The 18,133-nt window shown below is 43.7% G+C and overlaps 1 protein-coding gene across 5 annotated transcripts in view; it reads right to left on the bottom strand.

Moving 5' to 3' along the window:
* Positions 1-18,133, bottom strand: part of ehbp1 (EH domain binding protein 1) — a 359,695-nt gene that overhangs the window by 112,574 nt on the left and 228,988 nt on the right. For 4 of the 5 annotated variants that reach the window (XM_060933432.1, XM_060933433.1, XM_060933434.1 and 1 more), the window contains 2 exons: positions 5,177-5,818; positions 1,006-1,050 (listed from right to left, as the gene is read on the bottom strand). In XM_060933432.1, the coding sequence (XP_060789415.1) occupies positions 1,006-1,050; positions 5,177-5,818 (687 nt within the window). The remainder of the gene's footprint in view (positions 1-1,005; positions 1,051-5,176; positions 5,819-18,133) is intronic. The other variant, XM_060933436.1, reaches the window with a different exon arrangement.

Consider the following 18,133-nt stretch of genomic DNA (forward strand, 5'->3'; position numbering starts at 1 on the left):
TTGCATCCCTGTTTAAACTCATAGGTTAACCGACTTTAACCGGCTAATGAGGCTCGGTGGTCGGTCAAGATTTTTTTTAGTTTTTGCCATCCCTAATAAATACACAGGTGAGTACAGAAATTCTCACGTGCTGATTGGTTGAGAAATTCAGACTATTTCTCGATGAGCGACTCGGCAAAACGGCGTCCAATCGCTTCGTCACCGTAAGTGAGGAAGAATTACAAATGATGAAAGAAAATGCTGTTCCTAAAAGCACTACGAAGTTTGGTCTAAAACTATTCAAAGGTACGGTGGGATTGTGATTTATTTTATCGATTTCAAAACAAAGTATTTTATGCGACTCGGCGTAGAGAAGTGACAAAATCTGCGCTGCCCCTTTTAAAGATTGAATTAAAAAAAAAATAATAAATCACGTGTGTATTTATACTAAAAGAATGATCCGCATCGGGCTCTGTGAATATCGGTGATTATTATATAGCACGAGCTGCTTCTGGTACAAATCGTGCGCTCTGATTGGTTCCTTGGCGGCCTGTATTTTCCCATAATGCCTGAGAGAGATTACGGACTGACTTTCCAAGACGCTGGGAAAAAAAACGACAAAAAAAGATGGAGTGGAAATCAAACAAGAGTCAGCGAGTTATTCAAGAAATGAGCAACGAAGCGCATTCAGAAACCGCTAGCCATTTTCGAAATTCGGTTTTGAAACCGCTAGCCGTTTATTCTGCGTGTAGGACTCAACTATGTCACAAATACGACATGACTGAAAGCAGCGTCACGCCTCGTTATCATAAACGTCTGTTTTAATCTTAGAAAAAAAAAAAACACAAACAAACAACTTCTTAACCTCGCTTGCTCGGTCCTTACAAGAAAATAGGCTCGGTCTGTACTGTCAAGACCTCGGTCTGATATTTTCCCGTAAAGACCTTGTGCTCAGTTACTGTAATAAGCAGTTAATTCACCTCGCCTTTGGCGAATAATTGTTAAATAGTATCGTCACGCGCTTACCTTTTCGTTGCCGGTAGACACAGGGACAGGGACAGGTGCAGCATCCTGTAAAACAAGCACAGGTGAGGAGAACACAGTCACAAAGAGACACTTCATCTCAGGCTTGGGAGCTTTATGCTCAGGGTTTTGCCGTGTTGTTGCTGCAGACGGTTGGCTGAATCGGTTCAGCAGTTTTGCGGCGCGAGCTTTGGCACCTCCGTGACAAGGAAGCGTCTCTCACGCTTTACTGACGCGCCAGTGGCAAGAATAGCACGGCTAATCTTAGACATCCAAACACGCACGGAAAAGTTCCTTTGCGATTACTAGTTATGCCATGCATTAAATTAACGTGCGCTAAAGACAGCAAGTCTGTGTGTATTGGAAAGATGAGCGCGTGTGTAAATATAAAACATGAACACACAGTGTATATGTACAGTACATGCACTTGCATGCGTGCAGGTTTGTATACGGTACGAGAACTCAAGATACACTAAAATTAATCATCACACAGCTTTACATATTGCTTCCTATAGTTTTGATGCGGGTTTCAGGCCCTCAACTCGCTCCAAAATCTGCCTTCAGCTGGGTTGAGATCTGGACGGCATATGAAATCATTTTCCTCCTTATCAAACCGCCCTCGTGCCCTGTGGGTGGAGTCGTCCTAAAAAAAAAAAAAGACCACGCCCTGCAAGCTAGAAAGACTTCATCGGGATAAACCTGATCTGTGAGACGAAGTTAGTATTGATTCGCAGGGACGAAGCGAAGCCGAACCATGCTAGCAAAAATAAATAAATGCCCCGACAGCATAACAGAGCCACCTTTTTTTTTTTCCTTTAAATTGTCACTCGTCTGTATGTGTGCATGTGAGGATAAAAAGTGTGTGTGTGAGGGAGATAAATAAGGGTATGAAGCAGGAGGCTGTAGAGATGAGGCGAGGCTGTGGAGCGTGGCGAGCTGCAGGCGGGAGGAATATTGCGCAGACTGCATTAATCACACGTCAGCCCGGTGATGACAAAAAGCCAATCACACTTAGTATGAGACGAAGTGACAGAGGGGGGAAACAGGCGGTGTGATAGCACAAACAGCTTACAGCTGCACGGCCCAACAAGAAAAAAAATAAAATAAAATAAAATCTAAAGGTGGGTTGGCTGAGAGTGTGTACGCATATGTTTGCCAATGTGTATCTGTTCTGTGCGTGTGCGCGCACGCTTTGTGTTTACTTGTGTGTATTTGGTGGGAATTCATTCATCTGTCATGCGTGTGGCATTTTGACATGCGTTTCGCTCGTGATTTACGTGGGGAAAATTCGCAGGATTCACAGGCACTGACAGACTTTGAAGTACTTGCCTCTTAAAAAAAAAAAAAAAAAAAAGGGGCTAGAAAATGCAGACTGAAAAAGCAGATCAATTTTTCACAACCTTCTCGATCGAGTGCAATATGACGCAATATAAAAGCAAGAGATCATTTTAAAAATATGCGAAATAAATAACAGACTAATCTGATGATATATGAGCGAGATGATGGTGAGAACTGAAATAAAATCTGATGGGTGGCACGGTGGTTTAAGAGGCCGGCGAGGGCCTTTCTGTGTGGAGTTTGCATGTTCTCCCCGTGTCTGCGTGGGTTTCCTCCGGGTGCTCCGGTTTCCCCCACAGTCCAAAGACATGCAGGTTAGGTTAGCATGGGGCGGCCTTGGGCCGAAGTGCCCTTGAGCGAGGTATCTGACCCCTGACTGCTCCCCGGGCGCTGTAGTATGGCTGCCCGCTGCTCTGGGTGTGCGCGCGTGTGTTCACTGCTTCAGATGGATTAAATGCAGAGGAAGAATCTCACTGTGCTTGAAGTGTGCATGTGACAAATAAAGGCTTCTTCTTCTTTCTTCAATAAACAGAATTGCTTCATGAATCATGTTACGTGTACGGTAAGTCACATGAATCCACTGAGAATTTCACAATGCCTTCCAGCACATTATTCGATAGCTTATAAAACGGCACTTGACCCAGCAGATTGGGACACTAGATCGCAGGCACGTAACTGTAGTGTGCCCTGGTGACAGACAATTTTATCATGCTTTTACTACAACCCCGATTCCAAAAAAGTTGGGACAAAGTACAAATTGTAAATAAAAACGGAATGCAATGATGTGGAAGTTTCAAAATTCCATATTTTATTCAGAATAGAACATAGATGACGTATCAAATGTTTAAACTGAGAAAATGTATCATTTAAAGAGAAAAATTAGGTGATTTTAAATTTCATGACAACACCACATCTCAAAAAAGTTGGGACAAGGCCATGTTTCCCCACTGTGAGACATCCCCTTTTCTCTTTACAACAGTCTGTAAACGTCTGGGGACTGAGGAGACAAGTTGCTCAAGTTTAGGGATAGGAATGTTAACCCATTCTTGTCTAATGTAGGATTCTAGTTGCTCAACTGTCTCGGGTCTTTTTTGTCGCATCTTCCGTTTTATGATGCACCAAATGTTTTCTATGGGTGAAAGATCTGGACTGCAGGCTGGCCAGTTCAGTACCCGGACCCTTCTTCTACGCAGCCATGATGCTGTAATTGATGCAGTATGTGGTTTGGCATCGTCATGTTGGAAAATGCAAGGCCTTCCCTGAAAGAGACGTCGTCTGGATGGGAGCATATGTTGCTCTAGAACCTGGATATACCTTTCAGCATTGATGGTGTCTTTCCAGATGTGTAAGCTGCCCATGCCACACGCACTAATGCAACCCCATACCATCAGAGATGCAGGCTTCTGAACTGAGCGCTGATAACAACTCGGGTCGTCCTTCTCCTCTTTAGTCCGAATGACACGGCGTCCCTGATTTCCATAAAGAACTTCACATTTTGATTCGTCTGACCACAGAACAGTTTTCCACTTTGCCACAGTCCATTTTAAATGAGCCTTGGCCCACAGAAGACGTCTGCGCTTCTGGATCATGTTTAGATACGGCTTCTTCTTTGAACTATAGAGTTTTAGCTGGCAACGGCGGATGGCACGGTGAATTGTGTTCACAGATAATGTTCTCTGGAAATATTCCTGAGCCCATTTTGTGATTTCTAATACAGAAGCATGCCTGTATGTGATGCAGTGCCGTCTAAGGGCCCGAAGATCACGGGCACTCAGTATGGTTTTCCGGCCTTGACCCTTACGCACAGAGATTCTTCCAGATTCTCTGAATCTTTTGATGATATTATGCACTGTAGATGATGATATGTTCAAACTCTTTGCAATTTTACACTGTCGAACTCCTTTCTGATATTGCTCCACTATTTGTCGGCGCAGAATTAGGGGGATTGGTGATCCTCTTCCCATCTTTACTTCTGAGAGCCGCTGCCACTCCAAGATGCTCTTTTTATACCCAGTCATGTTAATGACCTATTGCCAATTGACCTAATGAGTTGCAATTTGGTCCTCCAGCTGTTCCTTTTTTGTACCTTTAACTTTTCCAGCCTCTTATTGCCCCTGTCCCAACTTTTTTGAGATGTGTTGCTGTCATGAAATTTCAAATGAGCCAATATTTGGCATGAAATTTCAAAATGTCTCACTTTCGACATTTGATATGTTGTCTATGTTCTATTGTGAATACAAGATCAGTTTTTGAGATTTGTAAATTATTGCATTCCGTTTTTATTTATAATTTGTACTTTGTCCCAACTTTTTTGGAATCGGGGTTGTATTTAGATTTGTCATATTAATGAAACGATGCCAATTTTTGGTAATTCGGTGTGTTTTCCTGTAACCTTTTACCTGTGTCCAACAGGTGAGCTCTTACCTGTTTGGCTGTGCACATGTGCCAGGTAAATGTTAATCCGTGTATTCATTCCTGAATGACAGCTGTGGGTTTCACACTTGTGTGTGTGTTTGTTTTGCGTGAATAAAGGGCGTGGCTTTATCTGTATGTGATTCTCTGTAGGCTATGACAGGTACTGCGTGCTCGATGTGCACTTATACATGCATCTGTGCTACTTCAGTACGTTGTTGTTTCTGTAATGTTTTCCACCTGGAATTGTAGTGGTATAGAAAATCACACTGTCGGACACAGCGGCAAGGAAAAACTCCCCGAGACATCATGAGGAAGAAACCCTGAGAACTGGTCCTCAAGTACAGCAGCACTGTTCGGATTCAAAACAAAAACCCCGCCCCACACTAGACTGTACGTGTCGAGACGCTGAGCGAGTGTTTACCTGTGTGTGTTTTTTGGGCGTGCCCGTATGGTTGGTCTGTAACGAGCTGCCCTCTTTCGTCGTGCTGTCCACTTCGTTCTGTCTCGCGCTCCTTTTCTTGTTCGTGTCTGTGTCTCGGCTGTTGCTGAAGCCGAGTGTGTGCGCGTGCGAAACAGAGGCCTGTGGTTGCACTCGACCTTCTGGAGCCACTCCATCCCTTTCTTTTTCCTTCTCCTTCTCTCTCCCTGCTTCGACTGCATCGATCGCATCGGCTTTCGTCTCCGATGCGTCAGCTTGCGAAGAATCGAGGTTTGTTTTGTTCGTCACGGAGGACGTACAGGGAGGAGTTTCGGTTAACGCGGCGTCTTCTGGCTCCTCCCCTTCCTCATCAGGATGGGGTTTTTGTGTCTGGTTGTGAAGCTCGGCGTAGAAGGTGTCGTGAGCCACAGAGCTCTCCGTGTCAGTATGGAAGTCGCCCACTTTGTAGGTGCTGCGGCCGGCCTGGGCCTCGATCTGTAACACGCTCAGCTCCTGGCCGCTGAAGTGCGCACGGATCTGGTACAGGTACGTCATCACAGTCAGCTTGTCTGGGATCGCCAGCAGCACCATGTCGGCTGGCTCCAGCAGCCGAGAGATGCCCAAACTGGCGAAGCCGTCATATGCCTGCAGCGCACACACACGCAGTGTGATTAGTGACGTACACATTACCTCCAGCATGTAAACAAAACTGCAATGATCACAGGCTTCTCAAAATGAAATCAGAATCTTTCATGAGTACAGACTGAACAATTAAACCAGGACTGTAGTGACGTAAAGGCACACAAGAGTAAGCAGCATGTTTATAAGATGTCAGGCACATCACTGCTAAAAAATGTTCAAATGGAGAATGGTAAAATCTGAAGGCACAAAATTATTTGCTTACAAAAGGTCCAGAAAAACACCTAACATAACCGAAACGTGACAACTGTGAATGCTTAAAGCAAGGGTAGGTCATTTTGGAGGAACCAGGAAGAGCAAGCTAGATTTAAAAAAGAAAATTCCATCTGAAAAATCCCACCCTCTCCCTAAAGGCCTCCCTCCAAAGCCACTCCTCTGAAACAGATGAACGCGCACTGCCTGACTACTGCTGAAGGAGAAGTCCATGAGAGAGAGAGAGAGAGCGCGAGCTCGCATTAGGGGAGGAGTTTAGTGTGTCGTCGTATCCAACTACCTCATTCACATGTAAGAAAACCTCTAACGTCATCATAATGAATCTAAAACAATGAACATAGCTATTGTTAGTGCTCACAGCTGCTGACTAGCTCACTAGCTTTAGCAATGTGTCTGTAATATGTCTGACTAGCTTTGTGGAGTGCACAAGAAGAGTGCGCACACAGTTAGGCAGGTAGGCCATCCAATTGTTTTACTTGGACCGGATGGGGTTTTTACAACCTTGCGATTGCCACAGGGGACTGATTTTTTTTTCTATCATCAAAGCATTTGAATTATTCATTGATATTAGGATGTAAAGAGAATTTCAAAAAAATTTAACAAAAAAAAAAAAAAACACCTCTCTGAAATAAAGCTGCTATGTGACTTAAAAAAAAACAAAATACACCCACTCCTTTAGAAAGTCTGACCAATCCTGCCTGCTCTCCCAGTAATTATTTTTAACTGTATCCACGTGCGATGTTTTTCGAATAAACTTAGTTGGTTCTATTTCCCAAAATATAAACATATTAAACCTCGGTCACGACCGGCCGTACGTGCTCCTACGGCCGGTCTACGTGCAAAAAACGCAAGAAACGCACGGAGGGCGCGCGTGTGACGTGCTGATTTTCGAGCCGTAGACTGGCCGCAGAGGTTCCTTGTCATGTCAAACAAACTCTACAGGCGCTTACGTTTTTTTTCAGGTTGCAAGACAAACTTACGGCCAACGTGCGTCTTTCTCCACGAAAAAAAACCCGCCAAAAATCGCACGGCCAAAAAATCGTACGTTCGGTTGTGACCTAGGCTTTAGTCATTTAAACCACTGTTACTCTGATCAAGCAATTGCTGAAGGTTAAAAAAAACAAAAACAAACAAACAAACAAACAAACAAACAAAAAAACATCCACGAAAGCAGCCTGGACATTCACATGTTACAGAACGTGGCCTTTCCCTGCAAGCTTCATATCCATCAGCCTGTATTACACTACGTTCAGACTGCAACCTGAAACGACCCATATCCGATTTGTTGTGAAATCCGATTTTTTTGTTAGGCCGTTCACATTACCAATTATATGAGACTTGTATGCGATTTCCAATATGAACGGAAAACGACCCAAAAGTGTCCCGCATGCGCAAATTGACACGTAATAAGCACATCTACGTAATACGTAAGCAAAAAAAAAAGCGCACTCTTCAAGTTTGCAAGTAAAGCATGGAGATGAGGCGAGACCTGGTGATGTGGTTTTTGTGGCGGCGGCGGAACTCGCACAATAATCTGATTAACGTGGGCAGCAGACTAACGAGACCGAAGGTGTCAAATTACTGGAAATTTCCAGAACAATCTTATAATCTTGTAATACAGGATGGTTTAACATCCAGGTCCCTACCAAATCCACCATTAGCTTGATCAATTCTATAAAAAAGTCTATTTAAATTCTGAAAACTGTACAAATGTTGTTGTTTTCCACCAAAGAGGCGGGATTAGCCAACGCAGAATAGTGACGTTTGTCTCTTGTTGATGATGTGTAGGTCGCATGAATGCGACCCGTCCGGTCAGACTGCAGTCGCATGTGAAAATAACGGATATGCATCGGAATTAGGACCACATATCCGAGCAGCCTGGGTCGCATGTGAAAAAAATCGGATCTGTGTCGTTCAGATTGTCAATAACAAATCGGATACAGGTCGCATATGGGCAAAAAAAAAAATCGGATATGGGTCGTTTCAGGGTGCAGTCTGAACGTAGTCTTAAACTGTATTAAAGTAAGACCACCCACTCCTGAGATTCATGTTTAAAAAAAACAGAACCGCCGTACTGCAGAGATTTTTCCATCCATTCATCGGATCTGCTACAGAATTTAAGTCCTCGGTTCAGCCCGGTGAAATACGTTGTCGGATTTGCATCCAGACTGCGATATACCAGTTAACGACCCCTGATGCAGGGTGTAGGGCACTGAGGGGTAAATTGTGGGTAGGTGAATAATAAGTGTAGGTTGTAGGGTGTAGGGCAGAGTGCAGGACTAGATTTGGAACAAGACAAGCAGAGATCGGTGGGCGGCGGAAGGCCGAGACAGCTAATGTCAAGGATGGATCTTTCTGATAAGAGCTTGATATGAAGAAACACTAAACTAATCCCTCCTCAGTCTTATCGTATACACACATCTCTCTCTCTCTCCCTCTCTCTTTTCACCCCCTACATTCTAGCCTGTCTGTGTCTATCAAGTGTAATTACACTGATTTGTCGTGATGGTGAAATACAGACAGATAATCAAATAAGGGGAAAGGGGGGAAAAACCTTCTCAATCCCTGATCAGCTGATAGAGACAGAATGATGGAAAGAGAGAGAATGTGTGAAAGGCGCAGGAATGATAGAAAAAAAAAATCCACATTCGTCAACTCATTTGGACACATTTCGAGGAGAAACGCGCCTTTAACTTGCTTGTCTTTTTGTCCTCTCGCTTGTTTTATCAAGCCTTGTATCAGCAGTGCGGTTAATTCCAGGTTGCTGACATGAGACAGCCATTGTCTCCACATCGCTCCTGCTTTCCCATCTGAGTTTATCAGGCTTCTCTGTCCAATGGTGGGTGTGCGCGTGTGTGTGTGCAATCAAAACTAAGCTCTTTCTCAATTTACAATTAATTACAACTTTCTCCTTTCCCCTGATCAGGATGCAGATCCTTTGTAGAAGGAAGGAAAGAGGAACAAAGAGGGAGACGAGCGAAAAATTCTGCAGCTGCAGGTTCTTGTTTAGGTTTCCTTTTGCTTTTAAACGCAAAAAAACACACCGCTCCTTTTTGCTGTGTATTTACCTGTCCGATTTATAGCCATTTCATCATTCCTACGTGATCTTGTACGCCACACGTCCTGTAACCTTTACTCCGAATGCATTTTATTACCAGACTTGCAAACCTTTAGGCATTTTGTGCCTGAGCTCTTCAATTTAAACACCCAAGTACACAGAAAGTACGAGTTATATCACTTAGAAATACACCAAAAGTGCTTATAAGAACAAGACATGCATCTGGGATGATTTGCACAGGTGTCTCCAATTCGAAACGAACACTGCCTGGAAGCCCCGCCCACTTTCCCCAAATTTACATGACCTCGACTGGACCTGCCTTCTGTTACACTAAACGGAGGATGTTTTAAGTTCATTACTGCCAAAGTATAGAGATCTTGCAGTCACGTGACCGGAAAGTTAACAGCCGCCATCTTGTCGGTAAAAAAAAAACACAGCTGAATACTGCTGCACTCGTGTACAGAATGGATCAATTTCAACCGATGGACTAGCCTAAGCGTGACGCAACACGAGGGCCTGTTGCGAGCTTAGTCTGGCCAGGCAAGCTATCTACAGCTCTTCCAAGCTCCGGAAAAATCGGGAGCCAATCAACTTTGAGCATCTCCAACGGCCCTGGGTAGAGGCGTGTTCAAGGCAGTGACGTAGTAGAACTGCGACCGGAAGCCATAGATTGTTTACAGAATCATGCTGTATTGAAAGCATTCAACGGGAAGTTCTCATTGAAAACGGAGCAAAGAGCAGCCCTGGAGGTATTTATTGAAAGGAAGGACATTTTCGCCTTGCTCCCGACCGGCTTCGGTAAGAGTTTAATCTACCAGTTAGCCCCGCTAGTAGCCAAATCAATGGGGCTCAGCGAGAATCCTATCGTCGCGTCACATACGTCAGAGGAAAGAGTGATGTGATTGGTTTAAGCTTCGTCACAGCCTTTTCTGGCTTCGACCAGTAGCAAACTGAGGCATTTCAGGGAGGCGGGTCAACCACGGGCTCTGGGAAACGGTTGGGCTTAATATCTTGGCCAAACCAATAGCTCGTAGAGCTTTGAAGTCGCGTTAGCCAGGCTACCGGTGGACTACACGGCTCATTTTTCTAATGAACAGATAACTAGATACATGTCTAAAATAAACGATCTACAGATTAGTGATCCTTATGGCTTACCGGACGTAGTTTTCACGACCGTGTCAGTGGATGTTGAACTGCCAGCAGAATACCCAGACGTGTATAATTACCTCATTAACTTTCCCTCGCTGTTCAGTGGTGAAGCACTGCGTGCTTATAAATCTCTGGACAGTTATCGTTACAGAAATTCAGGATTTATCAGCCCCCCTAAGATGTGGCATCTTGTAAACAAGAAAATAACAATCCTCATTGGACGGGTAGGTCACTTAAGTATTGAGTACTAGAACTGATACTAGATTTACCAGCCGATTATGGTTGAATATTTTATATCATCAGTTAGATCAAGTGTCAGTAGTCTATCACTATTACTGTATATATGGTATACCTGCTTTATGAAATAAAAACGTATTTGTCCAGTTTAATTTCTTTTGCTTTTACCATAATTAGCAATACTGATAAATCATAATTCTTAGAATTATAGATGTGCTCGTCTATGTCATAGATATTGGTAATGATACACTTGACACTTCACAGCCAAAACGTGGAAAGGGAAAATGAGAGGGTGACTGACAAATGTCTAAAGGTCACTGTTTTTTATCACTGATTTCTTATAACAGTTAGGGTAACTGTCAGGGTCCCGTGGCAGCCTATGAAACTTTCTTCCCGATTTCTGACCTCTCCTGTTGTGGCATTTATATGCCATACAACTCTCCGGCATTGTGGCACGGTAATATTTGAAGATTTCGGCGAAAAATAACTAAAGTCAGTGTCGGTAAGACAGCGGAAATATAGCGTTTTACCGACAAGATGGCGTCTGTCTACAATCTGGAGCGGATGTGACGTCACATGCAAGTGCTCCATACGATCAGTTAACTTTATTTATTTAGGACACTGAAAAATATCGGCGGAAAATGGTCAAAAATATTTGCATTTTATGCTAAAAGGAAAAAACATTTGGATCTAAAATGATTAAATAGGCTTACGATTTAACCAATAAGGTTAATTGTGATCATAATTACCAAGTTAGTAGGACTGCGCAATACTATTGTTAAGTTTTATTATTATTCTTCTGCCAGATTTTTAGACCGTTTCTTCTCCCGCAGTTTTTGAGCTATAGACCCCAACTCAACTTTAAAGGTCTCATTGCATCGTTTTTTCATTAATTATGCGGTGGTCTCTAGTATGAATGAATGCCGTGAGCCGGTTTTGGTGAAAAAAAATGCTGTGGTTCTCCTGTTTCAGGCTGTTCTAGTTTGGTGAAGGAGTGGGTGGCGGGAGAACGACAGGATTTCAGCTCTGACTCATTAATATTCATGACATGTAAACGTGTTACCTCTGATTGGCTAACAGCACTGTGACGCTACCTCCAGCGGGTCAGAACAAGCGGATGTGGGTGTCTTTGTAAAAACTGTTTTGATTGGCTATTATGGTCTCGACATCGATGTTCTGACCAATAACAATGTACTGTAGATAACACGAATTTTACATCACATTCAATGAGATTTAGGCCCTGTCCACACGGCAACGGATTCAGGTGAATCCGATAAAATTGTTTATCGTTTCGGCCTGGCGTCCACACGGCACCGGCGTTTTGGGTGCCCCAAAACGAAATCTTTTGAGAACGGGTTCCAGAGTGGAAAGATCTGGCAACGGCGCCGTTGCGAAGTCGTCTGGATGAGTAGAACGGATTTGTTTACGATGACGTCACAACCACGTGCTTCACGCCGGGTAGAAGTGTAACGAACTCGATGCGAGTTGTCAACAAATCCTATAACTTGGTTCATGAAACGCGCTTACAAAACATTTTCACTGTGAATATTTATTGTGTCATGGTGCAAAGTGAGAGAGAGAGAGAGAGAGAGAGAGAGAGAGAGAATGAATAGCTCTTAGGGCAGAGTCAATCCCGCCAGCAAAAATAGGGAAAAAAAAAAAAAGGAGTGATCTCACCTCTTCAGATGTTGGTTTAAGTCCTACAATACATTCCTCAAAAAGGGCGCAGAAGAACAAATTAATCCATCAACGTGTAGCATTCAATTTATTCCGGACCATTAAAGACGCCGCCTTCCGCGTAGAATCATACGTCATCCTCGCCGCCATATTGGATAGGTCAAAGCGGAGAATAAAGATGCCTCATTCATGTGCTGCGTTTAACTGTACCAACAGGTTTGCCGTCCAAACAAGATCACATGGGATTACCTTTCACAGGTGAGACTGGAAAAATACTTTTCATTGTATTTGGTCATTATAATGTAATTTTACGAACAGATTTTTCTGACTTTGTGGCTAATATGAAGTCTTGCGCATAATAGTTTATGCGCATGCGTCCTTACTTCTTCTATTGTTCTGGTGTCTCCGAAGGGACCGTCTTACAGCGCCCCTAGAGGTGTGGCATGTGTATTGCATCGTTTTCAGCAAGCGTTGCGTTGCCATATGTACCTGATATTTTACTGATCCGTTGCCCATGTGGACACGATATTTTTTTTAATAACATCTCGTTGCCGTTGTCGCGTGGATGTAGCCTTAAACGAGACTAAAGATGGCGACTTACAAATAATGTGTAAACATCGTTGGAGTTAATAAAGTTTGAACAGCATGAAGGAACATACCCCAACCCCCCGAAATTAATAAAAAAAAAATTCTCAACGGATTTGGCATAATATAAAAAGGTCGTTTTTTACTCAGAAAAAGCGGAAAACTCTCATCCCTGCCTTGCTTGTGACCATGTCATGCATGCTAACGTGGAGAATATGAACATGCTATTTTGTACCAAAAACCTTCGAACAAATAGTTCATGTTTTACTTACAGCTTGTAAGCTGGTGGTCGATCGTCTTGACGGCACAGATACAGGGATTAAAAACAACCTCGAAGCAAAACCACTACTGAAGGCACCGAAGTTTGAAAAGTCACTGTGGCTGAAATGATCAGAACACAGTACTAACGCTGCATTACACTTTGCTGGTGGTGTTCCAAAGATAAATTCCAACCATTTCTTCTTCAGCTCTTCTATCTTGGGCAAGAAATGCAACGTTGATGTCTTACTGCCACAAATAACACAGGCACAAACTTGTTCAGACATGTTTTCAACTTGCTGTTAGGTCCTCTTCGTTAGCTACTGACGAGATGGGCTCTGCTATCTCTCCTCGCGCTTAAATCTGAACTTTCTTCCCGTGGGCGGTCGCAAGCCAAGGTGGGCGAGGCCATGAATACTAATTTTCGAAGTGACGCAAGTGCGTAGGGCTTTTTCAGATTCGCTCGTTTTTCCGACCATTTTCTTTCATAAGCTAATTCAGGGAATGGGCGTAGAATTACATTTTCACATGCAGCATGCATATGCAACTTGGAGTGAACTATGGTATTACAAAAAGAGCCAATATTAAATGTTTTTGGTGGAAGGGCACCTTTAAAGCGTGCGGTCTGATCAGGAATGGTGTGCTTGTACACAACTTTTGGATCGACGCACCTGTTCTCTTGTTCTTGTCGTTTTTCTATCATTTATTCCCGCAGAAAATAAATGGAGCTCACGAATCGAATCGTCTTGCTCGGATACGCTTCATCGCCAACACACCAAACTCCATGTTGATACCTCAGGCCAACTCCCCCGACACACAAACGCAATCAGTTCTGACCTGCGCTCATCTTTTCTTTTCGCTCCTCCCCCGTTCACTTCCATTCATTTTTGGCCCCATACAAATGAATGGTGTTTCAGGAGAAAAACTTTCACCCTTGGTCAATTTTTTGAACCGAGTGACCAGACTTCATGAACTTCACAGGATGCCTCACGCCAAGTCCCACCACATATCCATCCCCTCACCTGAGACCAGGGCTCGAAATTAACTTTTTTTCTTTGTGTCCCCCAGTGGTCCCGAATTCTGTGTTGTATTGTCCCGAATGGAAGCAATAGTGTCCCCATTTTTTCCTCTCTGAAATAACCAGTGGTTAATATTATCATATGAAGTTACTATTATATTTGTAACTATGCAATTTTGAACCCTTTATATCATTTTTACAATAAGTCACAAGACACAAGCGACACATGTCCTATACATCATCTACTTCAAAATTACAGTGATTGCATTTTCAGTTTATTAAACTTTGGCGATCTCACTGTATGAATAGATACCCGTTTATTTAAAGGGGCCAACTAGCTCATTCAGAAAATATTTCAACTCCCTACATCTGCAGTACACTTTAGTTGAAAATAAGACCCCTTTTATGTTCATTTCATCTACTTATACCTTGAATATCTGTTGGCACTTATAAGGCCAACTTATAATTTTCACCATTACCGTTATCCATTTTATGAACTTTCGCTGCCGGGTGCAAATGTTAGCAACATCAGCATAGTGGCAGGTCCGAGCCTAGTTGTGCTGCTGACTGACTAAACTTTCTGAACTAGAAAGACACCAAGAAAACTCACTTATTCTGTTGAACGGTATCTTCCGTCAATATCATCCACGTCATTCCTGTTGTATTTTATAACGTGTCTAACAGTGTTCATTAAGTTCATTCAGTTGCTAGCGTTGCCTGCAGACCAGGCGATGACACTTTGGATCCTGAAGGTCCCGGAGACGTTATGTCTGGGCTTTCAGTTTCTTCCCCACGGTCGGTCCGCTTCAACCACTTCAGCATTTTTGTTCTGGCAAGAGTCGGCGCAGCGTGTGCGGTAGCAATTCCATTCCAAGTCCATATAATGCAGACTCCGGCCGAAGATTCTAGAACAGAATGCGCTGCTCTGTAGCCTACGGATGCAGGTGCATCGAAAGTGAAGCTACTATGTATTTTTCGCTGTTAACGTTTTAAAATTAAAATTGACAAATTAGGTGAATGTCTACGTGTGTGTTACGGCTTTGTAAATAATATTAATGTAGAACTTTTTTTCTAGATCTATTTTTTTCCATTGTCCCGGGATTGTCCCAGATATGATAATTTTGTGTCCCGATGACATTTTTTATGGTCCCCGGGACATCGGGACACCGTTAGTTTCGAGCGCTGCCTGAGACTTGTACTCATCTTTTCCTTGGTTTTCACACATTCCTTTTTCTCCCCATTCACTTCCATTCATTTTTGGCCCCATTCAAATGACTCACCAATCACATACATGATATCAGGTCTGACCCACGCTCATCTTTTTGTTGCCTTTCATCCATCCCTTTTTCTAAATGTTTCATCCAAATGTTTCATTCAATAGTTATTGATCGGCTGTCTGGGTGCAATCCTTCGCATTCTCTTCAGAGGATGCACTTTCTAGTTAAATATGCTCTCCTGAGAGGTATTTTCCCAAACGGTGCTGCCAGCAAGCAGCTCCCGACTGCGCAGCTGATTAAATTATTACATCATTCATCAGCTGTTATACGAAATATCAGCATCTTAGAACGTGGACAGATCAAATTAGTGGACAGGAAACTAAACAGTGTATACAACCCCTGGCAAAAAGCATGGAATCACCAGTCTTGGATGAGCACTCATTCAGATGTTTTATTCTGTAGAACAAACTGAGATCACAAACATGATACAATAAAGTCATTCCAAAGTGCAACTTCTTGGCCTTCAGAAACACTAAAATAAACGAAGAAAATACATTGTGATAGTCAGCAAATGTTACTTTTATAGACCAAGCACAGGGAAAAAATATGGAATCACTCAATTCTGAGGAAAAAAATATGGAATCACTCAATTTTCAGGTAGAAAATAAGGACTCACCCAGTCAATTTCCTTTCCCTAAATTGACACCTGCCTCAGATTAGATCTGCTCGTTAGTCTGCAGTTAGAAACAGCGCAGTTATCACACCTTGGAGGGCTGCTGGACCAAGTGGATTGGCAAGAATCATGGCTCCAACAAGAGAGATGTCTCTTGAAACAAAAGAGAGGATTGTCAAACTTCTTAAAGAAGGTAACTCTTCACGCATGGTTGCCAAAGATGTGGGCTGTTCACAGTCAGCTGTATCTAATGGCCCTTTTCCACTACCCTTTTTCAGCTCGCTTCAGCCCGACACGGCTCGCGTTTCGACTACCTCAGAGCAGCACGACTCAGCTCGCTTCAGCCCTACTCAGCACCCAAAACTCGCACGGTTTTGGAGTAGGGCTGAAGCGAGCCAAACCAAGCCGAGTGGGGCTAGGGGCGTGAGGAGACACTCCCCTGTGCACTGACTGGTGAGGAGGAGTGTCCTCACACGCCCACACACGCCCCGTGAGCACGCTGGGATCTGTAAACACCGTAAACCCAGAAGAAGAATTACGAGAATTTCTGAAGCCTTATGCGCCTCGCCTCATCTATACGCTCTTGCCAGTATCTGTTGGCGTTGTCGGTGACAACAAGCCACAGCACCAAGACCAGCAACACTAACGACTCCATGTCCTCCATGTTTATTGTTTACTATCCGGGTCGTGAGACTACCGCTTAAAAGGTCGCTGATGTCACTGTTTGCGCTGCCTAACGACATCACGTGACGTCCACCCACTTTCGCTAACTCCACCCAATGTGTCCACCCACTTCCAGCCAGCACGGTTCAGCGCGGTTGTAGTCGAAATGCAACTCCAACAGCCCCACTCAGCTCAACTCAGCACGGCACGGCTCAGCCCAACTCAGCCGCGTTGGTAGTGGAAAAGCGGCATAAGATATGGACCAAGTACAAACGGCATGGGAAGGTTTTTAAAGCCAAGCGTACTGGTAGACCAAGGAAGACATCAAAACGTCAAGACAAAAAAACTTAAGGCCATATGTCTTGAAAACCGAAAAAGTACAACAAAACAAATGAAGCATAAATGGGAGGAAGCTGGAGTCAATGTACAAGTATGTGACCGAACCGTGAGAAATCGCCTAAAGGAAATGGGATTTTCATATAGGAAAGCTAAAAGAAAACCATCATTGACACCTAAACAGAAAAGAACAAGCCTACAATGGGCTAAGGAGAAGCAATCATGGACTGTGGATGACTGGATGAAAGTTATCTTCAGTGATGAATCACGAATCTGCATTGGACAAGGTGATGATGCTGGAACTTTTGTTTGGTGCCGTTCCAGTGAGATTTATGAAGAGGACTGCCTGAAGAAAACATCCAAATTTCCACAATCCTTGATGATATGGGGCTGCATGTCAGGCAAAGGCACTGGAGAGATGGCTGTGGTTACTTCTTCAATAAATGCACAGGTTTACATTGACATTTTGGACAGTTTTCTTATCCCTTCAATTGAAAAGATGTTTGGGGATGATGAAATAATTTTCTAAGATGACAATGCCATAGAGTAAAAACTGTGAAAGCATTCCTTGGTGAAAGACACATCCAGTCAATGTCATGGCCTGCAAATAGTCCAGATCTCAACCCAATAGAAAACTTGTGGTGGAAATTGAGAAAAAAAAAAAAGGTCCACGACAAGGCTCCGGCCTGCAAAGCTGATCTGGCAACTGCAATCAAAGAGAGTTGGCACCAGATTGATGAAGAATACTGTTTGTCACTCAAGTCCATGCCTAAGAGACTGCAAGCCGTTATAAAAGCCAGAGGTGGTGCAACTAAGGTGGTGTTTACATTAGACCGTATCAGCGGATCATCAGATTAACGTTTTTAAAACGATTCGCGTGCACACAGCAATGCCAATACACGATTCGCGTGCACACAGCAACGCCAATACACGGATACGCTCGGCTCCGCAGGCATCCTGCGCTCCAAATCACTCCGCCCTGAACAGCGAGTGCCCTCTGGAGGGTGCGCACTCCGGCCCTGCGCAGCTCACAGAGCGCGCGAGTGAAGCGCACGAGCAGTGATTCGGGACAAATAGCAGGAAGTGAAAGTCCGCGCCGTTTTTCAGCAGTCGCGTCACATGACCAACGTGGCATGACCAATGCCAGCGAATCAGGAAGGTGGATGTCACAGTGACG

The sequence above is a fragment of the Neoarius graeffei genome, chromosome 11, assembly GCF_027579695.1.
Source record: "Neoarius graeffei isolate fNeoGra1 chromosome 11, fNeoGra1.pri, whole genome shotgun sequence".
In the NCBI taxonomy this organism is placed as follows: domain Eukaryota; kingdom Metazoa; phylum Chordata; class Actinopteri; order Siluriformes; family Ariidae; genus Neoarius; species Neoarius graeffei.